General features: G+C 39.9%; 1 protein-coding gene across 1 annotated transcript in view; it reads right to left on the bottom strand.

The window, feature by feature from the left end:
* Positions 1 to 596: 596 nt before the first annotated feature.
* dmxl1 (Dmx like 1) overlaps positions 597 to 14,091 on the bottom strand; it is a 50,027-nt gene continuing 36,532 nt past the window's right edge. The window contains exons 38-50 of the mRNA XM_022757740.1: positions 13,862 to 14,063; positions 13,296 to 13,413; positions 12,821 to 12,883; positions 10,765 to 10,851; positions 9,660 to 9,778; positions 8,932 to 9,079; positions 6,389 to 6,449; positions 5,790 to 5,917; positions 5,085 to 5,162; positions 4,810 to 4,901; positions 4,568 to 4,620; positions 4,087 to 4,304; positions 597 to 2,500 (exon numbers count right to left, since the gene is read on the bottom strand). Of these exons, the coding sequence (XP_022613461.1) occupies positions 2,267 to 2,500; positions 4,087 to 4,304; positions 4,568 to 4,620; positions 4,810 to 4,901; positions 5,085 to 5,162; positions 5,790 to 5,917; positions 6,389 to 6,449; positions 8,932 to 9,079; positions 9,660 to 9,778; positions 10,765 to 10,851; positions 12,821 to 12,883; positions 13,296 to 13,413; positions 13,862 to 14,063 (1,601 nt within the window). The 3' untranslated portion in view covers positions 597 to 2,266. The remainder of the gene's footprint in view (positions 2,501 to 4,086; positions 4,305 to 4,567; positions 4,621 to 4,809; positions 4,902 to 5,084; positions 5,163 to 5,789; positions 5,918 to 6,388; positions 6,450 to 8,931; positions 9,080 to 9,659; positions 9,779 to 10,764; positions 10,852 to 12,820; positions 12,884 to 13,295; positions 13,414 to 13,861; positions 14,064 to 14,091) is intronic.

The raw sequence follows: 14,091 nt of genomic DNA, 5'->3' as shown, positions 1-14,091 counted from the left end.
CTTAAGTTTTATGTGCAAAATAGAGAAAGAGAAATGGTGCATTCAGGTAGTCCATTCCAAGTTAGGAAAACACTGGGTTCTGGCACACACGTGAACTCCAGTCACAAATTTTGACTAGCTCGATTAAAGGAAGAGTTTGACATTTTGGAAAATACACTCCTTGTTTACTTTCTAGTGGAGAGGACGAGAAGCTTGATACTCTCATACATAGCTGTTCAAAAAGAAGGGTTACTTTTTCTTTAACTGGGTGGCTATATCCCCAAAGTTTTTAAACTGTAAGGGAGGTGCGGAGGAAGCGACGTGAGGTGAAAGTGACAGGTGCATGCAGGTGCTCTGAAAACAACAGCAGGTTAGTCACTGTAGTTTGGTCTGCTTACAATCAGCAGCTGCAGAAGGTAGGCTACTTTAAAACCCTTAGTGCGTGAGATCCAGAATCATGTTTTTAACTTTTCTTCAGTATCAAAGTAATTTTATTATAGTTGTCAGTAAATCCACTGGTACACACCAAACAGGAACTGCTATCGTTGAACTTGGCCTACCTTTAATTTTCCAAAATGTAAAACATGAATGGGAACCCTCCCCTCCCCCCCCTCCCACTCCCAAAAATGGGCTCAACTTGGAGCCCACAGCAACTCACTGAAACCATGGCAACATGATATTTTCTGTTTACAGAACAGAGGCTATGCTGCTTCTCTCCTCTGATTAGTTTGATTGAGACTGAATGAATATCGGCTCAGTTTATTACAACTTGGTAAAAGTTCACATCTCTACATAGGAGTGAAGACTTTTATGTTTAACGCAACATTATCCAAAAGAAAAAAATTAAGTCAAGAAACAGTCTGGCCTGTATAATCAGCTGTAAAATAGAAATAATTTAGATTATTTTATGTATGGATTAAAAAACAAGATGTATCGTTAACTTTAGAAATGCTGGCAGGGATGTTGTTGTTGTTGTTGTAGGAACAGAGTGCACAGAGTCGGGCTAGCTGTTTCCTCATGTTTCTAGTCTTTATGCTAAGCTAAGCTAAGCTAAGCTAAGCTATAGAGCTGCTGACTGTAGACTCATATTTAATACACAAACATGAGTGGCATCAATCTTCTCACCTCACGTCTCTGCCAGAAAGCAAGTAACATTCCCTAAAATGTCATACTATTGTTTTAAATTGAAGAGATTCAGTATGATGTGTTTATTCTTTCCACCTTCATAAAATCAGGTTTCCTGTGTTCATTTCAGGTCAGGTATGAAGAAGGACATCAGCCAAACGCTTGAAATCAAAACGTGACTGAATAATAGTGATATGAAATTGACATCCTGTAATTCCTTAAGTGTGGTTTGATCGAATACCCGGTCGTCTGCTTTTTAACCAAGCTGGCATCATTTGTGTTAAAAAATTTATACTGGGCACTAGAATGTGCCGGGAGTCCTTGTGACTGGATCAAATGTGCTTTGTACCATGTCCACTGGCCTTACTGCATTGTGCTGAGCGGGTTTGATAGTGTTGTACAGTCTTGAGATGTTCCATCCCCAAAAGGGATCACGTATATCTGTACGATGCACTGCACACACAGTCTTATTTTATCACCTGAACGCTCCTGCAGTGATCCCAGAGGAGCTTCCACTATCATGACTGCGTTACTAACATGTACTAAAGAGAAGGTGATATTATTTAAGTAGAACAATGCTGCAGCTTTAGACTCTTCACAGTCTCTTCTCACTACTGCTCCTTCTACAGCGTCACTCCCTGTGCAAAAAAAAAAAGAAGAAGAAAAAAAGCTCTCCATGTGCTCTTCAGCAGACACTGACATGGTAGTTTGTTTTGGAGAATCTCCAGGTGGGTTTTTGTCTCTTTTGAATGTGCCCTCGGCCGTTACCCTGTGCCCACTTTAACTTCCACAAGAGTTTAAAACACTTCGCTCCTGTGCTTGGTCGGCTTTGATGCAAAGTCTGGGTTCATGTCCCACACGAAGCACTGCAGATGCGATCATTTCACTGCATGTTCACTCTCTCTGGGGCCCTGAATCAGACGACGTGCTCTTACTCTGTGAAAGTCTGTAAATCCTATGAATATAGGAGATATATATATATATATATATATTTGCATGAAAGCTATTTCCTTTAAACTGGATGATAATACTTGAACCCATGATGGCCATTGTTCCAATCACGTATTATGGTACTTTCCACAATATTGTTAGAAACTTTGCTCCATCCTAAAATGCACTTCACATTATTCAGCTCAGTTGCTTTAACTCCACATTTTTCTGTCTATATGATGAAGTTGACATCGTTCTTGAGGTTGCCGTGGTTGTTGTTGACAACACTGAAGCGGTTGGGGAGGATCCTCATCTTCATGGTTCCGTCGGCGCCGCAGGAGAAGATGTGATTGGCCGGTCCCACCTCGATCTGCATGACACCCGTGCCGAGGTTCCTGAACAGCGACTGGCGGGCGTGTTCGTTCGGAAAGGCGTAGAGGAGACTCTGAGTGGCCAGGCTCCAAACCTGGGGAAGTCCCGGGAATATATGAAAAACAACTTCACTGTTTAGAAACAATTTATGAAGCGAAAGTTTAGCACAGGTATTTTTAAACTGCACAATGTACAAAAGATTGAGTCTGCTGATACTCTAAAATTGTTTCTGGCTGTCTGCTAAGAACTATTGTCAGTCTGATGCAGCTCATTCCTCCATGATCACAACATGGGTACTGTAGTTTATTTTAAGATAATTTCACAAACATAAATTCTACACACTAAATTTTGTACAGACATGCATGTCTCCTTTTTTGATAAATTGATGATTCTCACATTTATGATCTGTTTTTAAAGGTTTAAATCTTCAGTAGAAACGAGTCGTTAGGGCTGAGAGACACAGGCAGAGTTAAGATGATATAAAGTAGCAACACAATCTCTTGCGTTGCTGGTTTTGGTCTTTTTGCATGATTTGTTGACAGTATGAAAAATATAGAATATCAGCACCCTTATCCTATAAGATGATTGGCCTCAGACTGGCAGACAGGAAATTGTTAAGACAAAATGAGTGTCCACTGAGAACCGTGATTAGCTCTGAGCAACTTGCATTGTTTGAGTCATATTCCCAGCCTGGGAGCTTTATTATTTGATAAGGTATTTCATAGACTTAATTCTGTATATTTAAGTTAATCTTCCAGTTCCATGGACTCTAATCAAACTTTTTAAAAGCTTATAAATTTGCAGCACACCCACATTAAATTTAAAATTGTCCAATATACAAGTAATGACTTCAGATGAGTAACATTATACACGGCTTTGGAGGTTTTTGCGAGCAATCATCTAGAATGAAAGTCATTTGAATTTCAAGCAGATGTTCACTGCACCATTCCCTCTACATCTGTGTGACGCAGTGGCTTCATCCTTGGAGTGACAGCTCTGTGATCTGTGCCAACATATTCAAGTCAAAAAGATGAAGGACCTGCTGCGTCTTGAAATATATTAGCTAAAGACGGCCACATCTCCTGCTTGTTCACTCAAAACAGTTTCCTTTTTGCCTTTTCCCATGTCACCCCACTTTCACCTTACACTTTAGTCTCCATCATTCACACTATTGTCCCACGCAGGTGGTTAATCATAAGTGTGACATTGGTTTCGATTGGGGTCACTGTCTCCACGGATAAATGCAACAGTCATCTGATTGTCGATGTGCAGGAGAGGCAGAGACGTTCACACCTGGGTGCCAGATGCCCTGCAGGACTGTTCTGTCAGGGATGCTTTTACTTTGTGCAGAGTAAATGATCGAAACTGTTTTCATAATCCAAGTTTTTAGGTTTTTTTTTAAAGTTTTTTCCACTGTTCCCCAAGAAGTTCTCATAAAAATGTTATGACTTTCTTTAAAAAAGTCACAGAGCTTCTATGACTTAAAATCCTTTCTGGGAGATTCTCTAACGAAGCCTTCTATTTTGAACAAACCTTGAAAGCCATCAACATTAATAAATATTTGTATATTAAAATAATTACTAATTAAACTCCCTGATCACTTGTGTGGAATATATCTCTCAAAATTAGATATTTATTCAATAGAAATGTATTTAATTGCATAATTTATATTGAGGATACCTTGATGTTGCCCTCAGCTGATCCACTGATAAAGCAGTCTTCAATTGGATCGACAGCCAGTGCTTTGACAGGCGAGTCATGGGCCTGGAAGCTCTGGCGCTGGTGCTTGTGGGGAAGCTCCAGGATGCTGATCCAGCCCTTCCTTCCACCTGTGATAAGCAGCTGCTGCCTGGGGGCCATTGCGAGCACGGTAGCACCCGACTCGTGGCAGCAGAAAGCTGGTGTCGAGGATGACATTTAAAAATCAGAGGGCAAACGGCAGGATTGAGAATGAGAAAGCGGGTGAACAAGGAATGGAAAAATTTTTATATTATATATTATACAATATTTAAGGGTTTAAGGGCAACTTCAACAATTGAATGAAACAAAATTGCTACAGATTAATTTTCTGTCGACCATCTACTTGAACAAACAACTGATTGTTTCAGCTCTAAAGGTGCTGTAAATCGGCTGATTCCTCAAAGTGCATCTTGTATCTTACCATGTACAAGGCTGTTAGCAGGAGTCACCAGAGTGTCCCACAAACACACGTTCCTGTGGAGTCAAAAATAACCAAATCACGATGCATTCCAACATTTTAATCAAACAACATCATTATTCCTGTTGGTCAGAGTACAGTGAAGTTATATGGAAAAGATTGAGCTTTTAATTTGAATGGCACTGAATTCAAGTGAGGGGAAGAAGACAACTGGAGACGAAATTCCCCTTCCACGTTTCTTGTACCTGTTGTCTGTTGAAAGACCTGCAGTGGCGATGAGGGAGGAGGAGCCCACAAAGACAAAGTCATGAGCTGTCTTGTTGTGGCACTGCAACGTCTTGCAGAGAGAAACAAAGACAACGGTTAGTAATAGTGACACTAATAGAGAAGCAGGAGGAGAGTTAAAAAAAATGAGAATGACAGGAAGAAAACAAGAGGACACTAAGGTGGACTTGACAGAGAAAAAAAAATAAAAAATGCTGGAAAAGGTTGCAAATTAATTGGCTTTTGAGTTTCTTACCAGGAATGGTTTGGGTGTATTCCCACTTGTGTTGGTCTGCCAGAGACTCAAACCTCCATCAGCATCTACGATACCAAACTACACAAAAAAATTCAGAGAGCAGATGTGAGACTTTGCTGAAAAAAAAAAAAAAGTTAGGATTGTCCTTTATTTTACATTAGACAGACAGAAGCATATTGACAGGTGCTCCTGCTGTATTTGCACACAGCCGAGAACCGTCACTCCCCTCAGGGGATTTGGATTGTGCTCAAAATATGTTCCAAAACACGTCAACAGCCTCATTAGGCCAAGCACATATTACATAACTAAAATGAAGACCTCTGCATGTCCTGTCTTTCCAAGTTAAAAAAAAAAAAGCATATTTCACTCTTTTGACCAGAACAGGCAGATAAGTTAGTACTGGCACAGGAGAGGCTCCATCTGAGAAAATTATTAGCTCGAGGCGAGTGCCTGAGTTCAGAGCGGTTGAATCACTCAGCTGAAGAACAATGTGTGCTGAAGCCAAACTCCCTTCTGTGGTTCGTGCCTGGTTGGCAAAGTTATAAGAGGGAGTGTGAAAATGTTGCTGAGACTGACAGGCTCACATCACAATGCAGTCATGCTGCAAAGATAAGAATAGTTTGACATCTGTATAGCGGTAGTTAACGGTTCAAAGTGTTCAATTTCCCAGTCCATACAGTGTGAGCGTGTGTGTGGCTTTGTAACCTTGTTTCCTTGGTGGTTGAATCGTATCCGGGTGACTCTGGAGTTGCCTGGACTTCTGAAGCAGATGATCTGCTGGGAGTGACCCCACTCGAACATCCTCACGCTACCATCCTGAGCTCCTGTCAGGTCTGTAAAACAGAAATTAGCAAAAGGTGACATCAGTTCAGCTCATTTTCCAGTGCATCTTGATGAACATTCAGGTCCCGACATGAGGTTTTGGCTTTTCTTTGTTCCCAAAATCATCCGTTTTATAATTGATAAAGGAAACAGTTTATTTCACAAACACTTCAACAACTGTTACTTCTTGAGTCTTACGACCTGCTGGGAATTATTCCACCCGAACACCTCACAAGTTAATCCCCACACTGCAATTTGACTGAAAACTACAAGGTTGTATTCATGCAGCCTTTTCTAAATCAATAGCAGCACTGGGACCAGAGGAAATAAACTCTGCCACTTGCTAAAAATCTGCATAAGAGAAGAATGAGGGTACCTTTTCGGGTGATGTAATCATTCCCTGAAGGCTCTTTCTAACACGAGAAATATGATGATAGCGAATACTCTTCTAATCCACTGACAGACATTAGAGTCATACTTACAGTAAGGCAGTGTGGGATGCGAGGTCATTCTTCTCACATTATTGATGTTTCTCTTGATCATCTGGGAGAAGCAAAGTGAAGAGGAGGAAAGGAAGATTCTCAGCCAATGTTAACAGACAAGGCAGTGTTTCATTATGGTAAACAGTGATCTTTTACAACAGGGATAAGAACACTGCAATATAATAGTAAAGTTACACAATACTGCACAGTTCTAAAGGCCATAAACAGAGATGGAATACCCAATTACGCTGGCTTTATCCATCTGTTAAACTCACGCTCTGACAATGCTCGTACAACATTCGGCACCTACCTGTAGTACGTGAACGGCAGCTGTGGCGTGGCAGGCTCTATCAGTGATGGATTTTAAAGTTTAATTTGCTGCTTAAGCCTTGATTACAGGCCGTCAAATTCATTTTCCCATCAATTAAATAATTCATTAAATTAGAATTTTGCTGCCGACTGTGTCCAAGCATAGAATGACAAGACATTAAGATGGGACTCCAATTCCTATTTTCTCACATGCTTATAATATTACTGGTTTCCGTATTGTTGCCCTCCATGGTTGAGGTAAGGGCGTAGGTTATGGTTAGGCATTGTGGAGATGACTAGTTGGGTGACAGTAAGGCTCTGGCTCAGATTTACCTAAGGGTGAAACTATAATTGATGGGGAAATAGACTTCAACATAACATTGGCCTGATAATTTTTGTGGTTGTGGCTACAAGGTTTTTATTTTTAAATGTGTTTTGCCACGCATCATGAGAGGGAATAAAACATTTTAGGCTCATTTCAGAAGAGGGAGAATCTCATTAAAAACTTCAGAGTGAGCTTTAAAGTTCATTCTTGAACTGAGAGGAAAACTGGAGTGGTGTATGACATCCCAGGTGACCGTGGACAAGAGACTGAATGACCCCCATAAACCGAAGAAGTCAGCAGTCTGTGAACACCAGACCAAAACTGGTTATAGCATAGAACAAAATTATCAAGCAGGAATCAATAGACGGCCGATAAGGATCAAGGACACCACTGACATCCTTTGCCGGACCATTCTTGAACAGGGGCTGGGGGTAGGATATCCTGCCAGTATGTGATCACCAGTTATCACATGACCATAATTCCACTTGCTTAATGTGATAACAACGTAACCATCTCTGTGACAACCGAGCAAATCAATCAGCTGAGGAAGGTCACTGAATGTTGTTGAAAGCTATATAAACATTTTAAGTGTAAAGAGCCCTTGTGTTGATAACAATTTTTTTTTGTCAAACTCAAGAGTGGTTCATTCACTGTGTTTCATGGTTTATTTAACCGATTTTACTTTCTTTGTTAACAAGTGATAATAATTAAGTGATATATTTATTATCTTGCTCTTTAGGCAAACAAGATGTGTTTTATTGCTCTCTGTGCCATTTTAACTGTGTCCTGTTGTAGCCTCCACATTAATGTGACTGCCGTCAACTCCGGTTAGAGTCACAACTGTCACTGGGTCTGAAGACAGGACAAGACAAGAGTCAGACCCAGACGAGGAGTGTGTTGTGCACCAAACCTGTCAGACTGGCAAACTGAAGAACTGGTTGGTAAAATAATTATGACGGTTAGTGGCTTTCACTGTCCAATCTGCATATCAAGAGCAATAAGCAAACTGGTTAATATCAACAAACATGACTCACTACTTCTCCATTCAAAGACACTGCTATCACCAGAACAAAATCAATCACCCTCCCCACTGCTGACGCCAAGTTCCTGTGATTTAGAAAAACAGCTTTTACAGACTTTTTTATAAAAACTGCATAAAATGACACAGAGTTGGGCTCACAAGCTGTAGCAGTCAACAATATCTTAGCTCCTTTGTAAGTCAATAAGAGAAGCTAATGCTAACAACCATGCTGCTTTTGGCACACTGGAGTCTGGACAAAGATGAATAATCAATTTAAATCATTTTGACTACTTTGAGTAAAAATATGAGCAGATCTAGAGCCCAAGTGAATGTTTGTGCCAGATGTAATGAAATTCTCTCTTGTCATTCCTGATATATGGCATTCACAAGAACATGAGATCACTGTGATCTTGAATTTTGACCTTTTCCCACCAAATCAACTACCATCTAATCATATCATCTTTAAGTCCAAGTGAATGTTTGTGCCAAATCTGAAGAAATTCCCTCAAGGCAGTTTGGAGATATCAGATTCAAGAGGCCACTGTGACCTTTGACCTTTGACCACCAAATTCTAATCAGTTCATCCAAATGGACATTTGTGCCAAATTTGAGGTGATTCCCTTGAGGAGTTCCCAAGATATTCCATTCGCAAGGCCATAACCTTGTTTTGTGAGGTCACCTTGACCTTTGACCTTTGACCACCAAAATCAAAAAAACAAATGAACGGTTCAGATATTATCACTGAAGACAAGATAACCGCACATTAAGCACCAAGTGCAGTCAAAACATCGTCATCTTCTCTCCAATATACAATAACATAACCAGCACCTAGTCTTTGGTGAGCATTTACCATATCATTTATATACTGCATATATGTTTAGAACTCACCACAGCTGCACCCCTGCCAGTCTGCACGCCTCCCAGCCATGGCATGTTGATGGGTGTGCCAGGGCTACTGTGGGTGTATGGTGTGGTGCCATGGAGGGCGGCAAAGTCATCTCGTGTATGGACCACCAGGAAATCATCGCCTCCAACACTGCAGATAGAATAATAATAACTGGACATATAATTTCACGGCAATGCAAATCGGGTTTATTTCAGAGACAGATCCAGAGCTGATTAGTTTAGAAAAAATTTGTAGGATGCACTTAATGAAAAAAGCAAGGTAGGACTAATCATCCTTAGAAGGAAAAAATACAGTAATTCAGCAAGCATTGCCTTGTTTGAAAGACAACAGCTTTCTTGCTAACACTGTGTACATTTAGTAAGTTATTCAGAAAAGTAAAAGAACAAATAATGACAGAAAGTGCCTATATCTAATAATCTATAACAATATCTCATAAAGAAGCAGCCATACACAAATACATACAGATTATGCTGCATGTCCATACATACACACCAAAGATACAGATGCATGTACACCACCTACACAACCATAACTGAACCAATCACACTGTCCTGTGCCCACACTCTATTTAGCTCTATTGTTATGAGGGTGAAAAGGTAAGATGATGTTACTCTGGATGAACTCTCACAGCCGTTGGCCTCATCAAATACAGTATGCACATGCAAAAACACAACACACACACACACACACACACAGATCGCTCTCTTACCCTTTGGCTTCGGCCTCATCATCATCGATCCATGTCAAGATCTGTGTGGCCAAGATGGATGACACATCCAACTCTTGAATGTCATGGGTGGAGGCCATGACTAAACAATTACGATTTGCCTGGGAGACAGACAGAGACAGGAAAAAAGGGAGAGGTGAGTGCCAAAGACGATAGGGGTAGGGAAAATTGGGTGATTTAATCTATGTGCAAAATTTGAAAAGTCAGAAGATCCACAAGAGCGAGAGAAAGAATTTTTCAAACTCTATTTTGCCTAAGGTCACAAAACTATCCAACTTTTTGCTTTTAATGATGACCTGAAGTGAACTGACCCTTCTTTGATCACTGTTGAGAAGAGGCCAGTACCACTGCTTCCCTCCCTTAAATAAATATCTGCATTCAAGCCAGAGTATCATACTGTGAACCTCTTTATATAGCAAACAGAAAAACACAGGCTTGACAACATCAAAGGGGCTACAAAATGGTTTAAGAGTTGTGCCATTGGTCAGAAGCAACTGATCTTTGCACTGAATTTGAACTGTGTGCTCTAAATTTGAGGTTGTATTTGCCAAAGTGAAGCTATGACTTAAAATTCATGTTTTTTGTTTTTTTTTTAATTTAGTTTGAATCCACCAAAGTTTAAAACTTCAAATTCAGAATACAAATTTTAATTACTTGGTTAGTGGCACATCAGTTTTACAATACTTGAAATTGCTGTTACTATGCACAGCTGGGCTAAAACTAATTATTGCTGTATTGATTGATTTTTTTTGTCACTTGGGGACACATTACACCAACGTATTATCATTTATAAAGTTATGAAGGCATGAAGCAACATTAACATTATTTTGTATTTCTGGCCATTTCTGGTTAGTTCAACACTCCTCCTCCTTTTAGCTCTGCTTTTTGGTCTCCACCAGCTCCTGTGGGGAATATCTGTCTCTTCAGCTGCTAAATGCTCTACTGTGTTCAAAAGCTAGTGGTTAATTACCTGCTGGGTAGATAGTGTACAGTGGTGTTAACAGAGCTTTTTCTGTATATTGATATTAACAGTGGTATATTGTGGTATATTGTGTTGTTCAGTGACATCTATGTAAAAGAGTTGTACCTTGTTGATGGCAAAGGCTGTGATGATGTCAGATTCCTTGTGGATGATGCGTGCCTTTCCTCCAGGGGAGCCCTGATCTGACTCAGTCTGCACAGAGAAACACACACCCACACACACACACATACACAAATAAATCACCACCATGGAGATTCAATAATTACAGCTGAAACATTGGTAAACATTTCCTGCAGTCAAATAACAGCCATGACTTCAGATATGTTTCCCTTCATGCTACAGAACCAATGACCTGACAAGATCCATGAGAGGAGTTGATAAATAAAATGTCAAATTATTTGCTGTAGAAGATGATGGCTATAAAAAAAAAAAGAAAGAAAAAAGAAAGACTCAGTCTAGGCTTATTCTTTGTTTTCTACACTGTAATATGTGCTCTCTATGTTTATGTGTTTGTTTGTCTTGCTTTTAGTTAGGAGAGGACATGTGCGGTGCATCACGCCACGCTGTTAACCGCAGTATTCAGCTTAACTGGTGTAGTGCCATCAGACAGCATGAGCGCAACATCCCTTGAGCGACGAGCACAAGAACACACTGTACTATAGGTCCTACGGGATGTGTGCAGTAGCAGAGTATGCTATACTGTAGCTCTGCATATTGTATGTTACATTTAAAGCCAAAGTTATCTGCATTTAATGCCAAAGTTACTCAACACGAGACAGGCATCCTTTTAACATGAGATTGAATTAAATTCTACTGCATTTATTCAAGGGGAAAAGACCATGTCTGTTTCTGTCAGAGGGAATAAATGAAAACTTCACTTGCAGAAATCTAAATATGGTGGTTTGCCATTTTCATAGTGCACATAATCCCTGTGGGATGCAGATTCACTGCGACAGTGTTGGGCCCATTAATCAGAAGCTATTCAGCTTCATAGCTTGTCCTCTGAGAGACTGGGCTAATTAACACTGAGCCAAATGGAGTAGCTATAACATGGCAGCTTGCACAGTGAGAGACAGAAGATTAGAAAGCCTCTATGAAGCATCAGTGTACAGTATAATTTAAGATTTATGGTTCACATTCACATGAATATTTAGACTGCTAAATGTAAGATTAATATCAAACACTGAGGAGGGAGGGAGTTCATGGCCTTGGAAATACGTGTACAGTAATTCTGTCAAGATGACAATTTTAATGTTTCTTCGATTATATGTGACAGGCCCCATTTACTACTCTACCGTAGAGGCAAACACAGTCACATGATGTGCAAGTTCCCATATCTAGTCAACGGTAGTTTGTACCACCCACGCTACAGTGTGGTGATGTGAAGTTTCATATAGTTTCACAACATCTGTGCAGAGTATGATATTGTTCACTCATTGGTCTTGTCAAATCAGAAGTACTGGTGTTAAAATGATGAAAACGTCCCATTTTTATAAACATGCTACAAAAACTGATAAAACGATGCCATTTTATAGTGCCAGCTGGTTCTTGGAAACATATTTTATTATGCAAATAACTAACTGATAACTAATGATTTAGACTTATATGGTCTGATATCGACACCACCTTTAGAGTGATGTTATGGTGCATCGCAGACTGTTAAGTGTAAAATGTGCTGGTAAACCGAAACCAGTGATTTTCCTTTTGTCAAAGTCATCTAAATATTTTAAATGCTGTGAAAAAATGCAAATGGCATGGTCTTACTTGTTATTATTTTCCATCATCTATTACAGCAATGTTTGTCCCATCCTTACAGCTGAGTAGTTTTTGAAATTTTTCATTATCAGTGCCAATGCAATACCTTATTCTACATAATATAAATGTGTATTTCTAAAATAAATAAAATAAAATAAAAAATGTTTAATGTGGTCTTAATACAAACAGCCACACAAGCACGTTACCTGATTAGAATACGGCTTAAAATTACCATAAACTTTATATTAAAATCAGGCAATATCTGATCGTACAATAAATCAACAAGATAAAAAGATCAAATCTATCAAAGTTTTTGGCAGAAGATATTGCAAAAGGTACTGAGGTTTGACACCCACCCCACCCAACTCCAACACCATAAGCAATAATTTATCTAAAGCAGCAGTACCTGATGGTTTCCTGTCTCGTCCATCCCTGAACATTTCATATTGTCAGTCTGGTCCTCAACCGACTTTAATGATTGGGGGAAGCAGCACGGGGCAGACACACCCACACACACAAAACACACACAACATACAACAACAACCAGTGATGAACCATGCAAACACACACAGAAACTGAATTACTGAGATGTTAATCAAACAGGGTGTAATTAATTGAATAAAATTAAAAGCATCATGCAACTGGAGGCAGTAATAATACATGTGTTTGGCATGCGGAACAAAAAAAAAAAAAAGGTGCCAACAGAGATGTAAAAGCTATAACGATGCAGTTTGTCTGGGGGTGGGGGGTAAATACAGACATGTGTTGTGGATTTTAACAAACTAGTTAATGTGTTATTCAGTGACAATTAATACGGTGTGCAAGTTGTGCAACATGAAGGCAGTTCATGCAATAGGTTGGCATGTGTAAACATGGTGTACCTCATTCGGGTCCCGTTTCTTGGTGAAGATGTTTCTAATGAAAGTTTCTTGTACTTCTTCCTGCTTGACCAGAAACTGCCACAATCGTTTCACTGGCAGCGCTGAATGGTGGTTAGTCCTGAAAAGAATAGAACATCTCCTGCATATTAATAATAATGCTCATTGAATCCGTTGTATCAGTTCACTGAGGCACAACCAAATGTGTTAAAAAAATATTATTTCTGATTTGGCGCTGATGTGAAAACTTTACATATCTGGTGCTTAAGGCAAGACACATCAAATGCACATGCACAATGTTGTTCCTCCAAGAACTGTAATTCCCTACAGTACATACTATACAGGCCACGTAGAAATCTACAGGGGTCAATCTGCACAGGGATAAAACTGTTTGGATTGCACGGATGTGTTGTACAGATACATCTGGTACTGAAGGCAACTGTAGTCATCATGTTAACATTAATTCACAAAGTGTAAAAACTGATCATCTGAGGGCTTGTTATAAAAGGATAAGTCAACTGCAAACATCATATTCAAACTTGTTACTGATCTCCAGCTCATGGTAGTACCTGAACGGGGTGTTGGATGGTTCAAACAGAACCTTGTGTCTGAGCAGGGCGGGGCCAGGTGTGGCTGTTTCGTCCTGAAGGTGTGTGGAGATGTATTTGGAAGGGGGGCCCCCAAAGATCTCCAGTCTTTTCTGCAGCAACTGCTCCCAGCGCTGCAGCGTCTTCAGCACAGCGTGACACAGAGGAGAGCCCACAGGCAGATCTACATTAAATAGAAGCAGGCACACACG

Source organism: Seriola dumerili, unplaced genomic scaffold, assembly GCF_002260705.1.
Source record: "Seriola dumerili isolate Sdu_G_001 unplaced genomic scaffold, Sdu_1.0 BDQW01000290.1, whole genome shotgun sequence".
NCBI lineage: Eukaryota > Metazoa > Chordata > Actinopteri > Carangiformes > Carangidae > Seriola > Seriola dumerili.
Note: the sequence above shows the minus strand (reverse complement) of the source record. Positions and strands in the feature narration are given on the sequence as shown.